At 42.7% G+C, this 4,696-nt stretch overlaps 1 protein-coding gene across 1 annotated transcript in view; it reads right to left on the bottom strand.

The window, feature by feature from the left end:
- Positions 1-399: 399 nt before the first annotated feature.
- The window catches only part of zmp:0000000529 (WD repeat-containing protein 20), a 10,457-nt gene continuing 6,160 nt past the window's right edge, over positions 400-4,696 (bottom strand). The window contains exons 3-4 of the mRNA XM_043230421.1: positions 3,560-4,696; positions 400-2,606 (exon numbers count right to left, since the gene is read on the bottom strand). The exon at positions 3,560-4,696 is cut by the window's right edge and continues 207 nt beyond it. Of these exons, the coding sequence (XP_043086356.1) occupies positions 2,547-2,606; positions 3,560-4,696 (1,197 nt within the window). The 3' untranslated portion in view covers positions 400-2,546. The remainder of the gene's footprint in view (positions 2,607-3,559) is intronic.

Below are 4,696 nucleotides of genomic sequence, written 5' to 3'. Positions count from 1 at the left end.
TCAAGAACAAATATCTAAAAATTAAGTTTTAACTTTTATAAATGAAAAATGGTGTGATTTAGTCTTGTGGTGTACAATTGAATCTTAATGCAAACAGAAACAAGAACATTTATTTTATTTCTTACCCAATTGGCAGATAAAAGTCTGAGAAAAATACACAAACTCATTTTGGACTAAACAGGCTACCTTATGTTATTTTTTAAATAATTTTATTTATTATTTTCACATGCATCTTTATTTGAGCGGTATCAGCTCTGGAGCGCCGTGGATCACCGGGATGTTTTTATCAGACTCTCATTCCGACGGCACCCATTCACTTCCATTGAAGACACACACACACACTCCTCCTGACCTCGGACGATCCGAAGGCGTACGGGACGACAAATAAAAATGCTCTGCAAGAGTATTTGATGTTTTAATAACAGATTCCCATATACAAACTGGATATTGTGATATTGTTGGCCACATCACCAGACTCAGGCATATAACCGTGTGAGAAATGAAAACACATGCAGTGGAAGATAATTGATTTTAAAGTAAAGCAGTGTGGAGGAAACATCCATCTTCACTCGCACAGTTCAGTGTAGCGGATGGGTGCCGTCATACACGAGACAAAACATCCTGAATGCATTTGCAAAAGAAACAAGTAACAAAAGAAAAAAATCCCCTCATGGATGGAAGCAGTAGTTTTAAAAAGCACACAATAAAAATACACAAAATGTTCCAACATTCACTAATTAGTCCTCTTGCTTTTCTCCAGTTAACGGCGAAGACGGTTACGACGCTACAGCCGTACAAAAAACATGAATCCCAAAATATCCGAGACTTCAAAAAACAAACAAACAAACACTTAAAGTTACAAAAAGACATAAAAAAAATGAGAACCAAGTGTTAGGCGTAGGTATGGTCAGGGCTAAGATCACGTAGTGTTCTGGAGTTCGGTGGGAATGATCGTATACGAGTTCGTTAGCTTGGCCTTTGTCTAAAATACAAGCAAAGTTATACCTCTAGGAGAAGAAGCCCAGCTGAAGAACTTCAGACCAAAGCAGCGACCTCAAAGACCGCTTGATGTCGTGTTTCTCCTCGTGGACTTCTAGAAAGGCTTAATACCTTTTAAGTAGCTTTAAATATTCAGGTGCTTTAAACAGGAGCTTATGAGATAACTATCCGTCCTCGAGGCGTTCGTTTCGGTCAGGATCACAAGAGGAACCTGCTGGAGAACGCTCCGGTCTCCTCTCTTCACGGCTCTCGGTGATCCCGACCCCTGACGACGTTCCTCCAGTGAGCTAAAAATCAACCTGTAAATGTGCAAAACTGTGCAAGAGGCATAGCAGGTGTAAGGAATAGCGCCTACTCCGTGCTACAAGAGATAACGGTTGCTCAAACCACAGAGAAGCGTCTCCTTTCCTCAGATCACGTCCTTCACGGAATACAGACTATTAAAAAAGGTTATTTTGTAATCTTGAGGTTGTTACATTTTTTACTTTTTTTTCTGGCAACTTTGACACTATTTATCTATTTTTTATTACATCTAGCGATTTTTTTCCCCCCAAGAATTCTTATTTTATTTCTCACAATTTTAACTTTTTGTGGAATTCTTGGTTTATATTTTGCAACTTTGGGACTTTTTTTAATTTTGAGGTTATCTCTCACAATTTCGACACATTTTTGCACTTATATCTTGCAACTTTTTTTTCCCACACAATCGAAACATTGTAACATTTTTAGAATTGTTAAAGTTCACGTAACAACCTTTTTGTTGCAATTTTGTGTTTATCTCACAATTTTGACTTTATCTCACAGCTCTGGTTCCTATTTCACATCTTATTTAACACTCACAATACTTTCTTGACTTTAGATATTGCATGTTTCTCCTAACTGTGAGAAAATAGCGTGGATTGTGAGATAAAAAGATGCCTTAACCATTTTTATTTTTTATTCCGTGGCTTCCAACAAGACGAATAAAGAGGTTCACTTGGGGTCTGGACTAGCTCTAAACAGTCGTGTGAGAATGGCACAAACATCCGTTTTCGTTCAGCGGTGGCGTTGTTTGCTTAGCAAAAACTTAGTAAATATATAAAATCTCACTTTGACGGTTCATATACCCTGCCTACCATTTGACACCATTTCTAGACGACACCTCTCTAGTGATCTACAAAGCGGAAAAAACCCGAGTCTTCAGGCCGACGCCAAAGCAAAGGATGCACGTTCTCAGCCGGACGGCCACCGATGGAGCACTAGCACGCTAGAACAAGACCTCGTCGATCCACATTCAACGCATCTGTCACTATGTACAATATAGGATCTTCATATATTAATTATTCGAGTTCGTCATTTCAATACATGTCTCTGCCGTTATAGAGGAGTCTGAATATGTACAACACGAGTCTCGATGATCGAATAAATAAATAGGAAATAAAATGGCCGTGGCTTTTGCGGTGAAGAGTCTCGGGAGCGAGCCGCAGTGCATCATGGTCCGGGTGTGTTCACGTGCAGCTCGAGCGTGTGTGTCTGGAAGGGCTCGAGCGGACGGATGCAGGCTGGGGTTATACCACCGTCCCGCTCGGAGAGTTTCCATTCTGTGCGGACAGCGGCTGAGACGGGTGCTGAACACAGAAACACCAGCCGTTAAAAACCAGAGCCACACCAACACGTGAAATACATACAGATCTACAGGAGCGCTTTCACACCATTAGTCTTGGTTTTTTTTTTTTCATTATACACACACACACACACACACACACACACACACACACACACACACACACACACACACACACACACACATATATATTTTCATACACACACATGCATAGATGTTTAAGAAAAACATGTCTATATATTCAATATTTACATATCAATTAAATTCTAGGAATATTTTCAAAATATATGTGTGTGTAATTATTTTATATACACATTATATATATATATACACATATATATATATATATATATATATATATATATATATATATATATATATATACATATATATATATATATATATATATATACATATATATATATATATATATATATATATAAATATTTTTTAAATTAAATATATATTTTTATATTTAAAACTAAATATATATATATATATATATATATATATATATATATATATATATATATATATATATAAATAAAATGCAAGTAAAGTGGTTAATTTCAAGTAATTATCTGGAAGTTAAAATAAAGAATCATCATGCTTATTTTCACAACACAAGACCTGATTGTTAATGATTTATGTACTGTATTATCGATGGTTTATGCTTCTTATAAAGCCTTCAGCCCACATTATTTCAGCTTATTTTTAAAAGCATCAAATTTAGTAGCAATTTCTAAATGCAATTGGTTTTACAGTAAATCCCACACCATCCGTTTTTTATTAAATTCTTTAAAACAATTTTTCCCCCCTTAAACTGTTTCTTTGTAATTACGGTAAATTTAGTAGCAATTTTCTAAATTTTACAGTAAATCCCACACCAACCGTTTTTTATAAAATTTGTAAAAAATGTAATTTTTTGTTTTTTTATACACGATTCGTTAGACTCACCACTTTCCCGGGTCTGGCCCAGGTGCAGATGAGTCCCTCCTGACAGGCCGTGATGATGCAGTCGTTCATGAAGACGAGAACGGTCAGTCGCTCGTGTGCGATCTTCTTACAGACCAGCGGCTCGAGCAGCGGCACCTCGTTCATGCGCGGACACAGCGTGGTTCCCAGCACTTTAGCGCCGTCGAGCCGGTTGCTGCGCGGCGCCACGTTGATCTTATCGTTGCTTTTGCTGATGTTCCCGAGGCTGTGATAGCGCTTGTGCTCCTTTTCCCCTCCCACCCCGGATTTGTCCGATTTGCGCTCTTGCAGAGACAGCGTTGCGAAGCGTCCGATGCTGAACGGCGCGATTCCTCCCCCTCCTCCTCCTCCTCCTCCGCCGCCGCCGGCGCTGGTGCCGCTGCTCTCCGTCGCCCCCTGGCTCTTGGAGGTGTTGGCGACGGCGGGATGCGGAAGCGAATTAGAGCGCGACAGCGAGCGAGGCAAGGGGAGCGGTAAAGTCGCCGTCTGGTGAGGGTTCGAGGGATGGTGGTGGCCTTCGACTCCGCTGCTTCCGCTCGGGATCGTCGGACCGAAGGTGTTCGTAATCGCGCGGGAGAGCGGAAGTCGCGGATACAGAACGTCGTCCGTCAGATCCCACAAACAGAATTGCGTGTCTTGCCCGACCGATCCGAAGCGGTACGACACGGACGAAGCGCCGCCTTTGGAGCTGTGCCGCGAAAGTCGCGAAAGCGTGCTGCTGGTTCGCACGCGGCCGAACTGCAGCGCCCCCTGCTGGAAATCCTCCTCGCTGCCGCTCAGCTCCATCGGCTCCTCGTCCTCCAGTTTCGTCGTGAACGGGTCGAACGCCACGACGTTGACCCACGACTTGTGGCCGTGTCCGCGCGCCACGACGCGGCTCTCCGCGAACGACCAAACCGTGACCAGATCGTCTTCGCCGCCCGTGGCGAGATACTTCCGGTCGGGGCTCCAGGAGACGCAGAGCAGCCCGCCGAAGTAGCTCTTCATCACGCCTTGGAGCTCCATCGAGTCGAAGTGGAAAACGCGCAGGCAGCCGTCCTGACCGACGCAGGCCACGTGAACGCCGTCGGGGGAGAACGCGAACTCGTTGAGCCCCCCCTCGCCGACCGCCCAGCGGAG

This window comes from Puntigrus tetrazona, unplaced genomic scaffold, assembly GCF_018831695.1.
Source record: "Puntigrus tetrazona isolate hp1 unplaced genomic scaffold, ASM1883169v1 S000000150, whole genome shotgun sequence".
Classification (NCBI taxonomy): domain Eukaryota; kingdom Metazoa; phylum Chordata; class Actinopteri; order Cypriniformes; family Cyprinidae; genus Puntigrus; species Puntigrus tetrazona.
The sequence above is the reverse complement of the archived record's forward strand: the minus strand, read 5'-3'. Positions and strand labels throughout refer to the sequence as shown.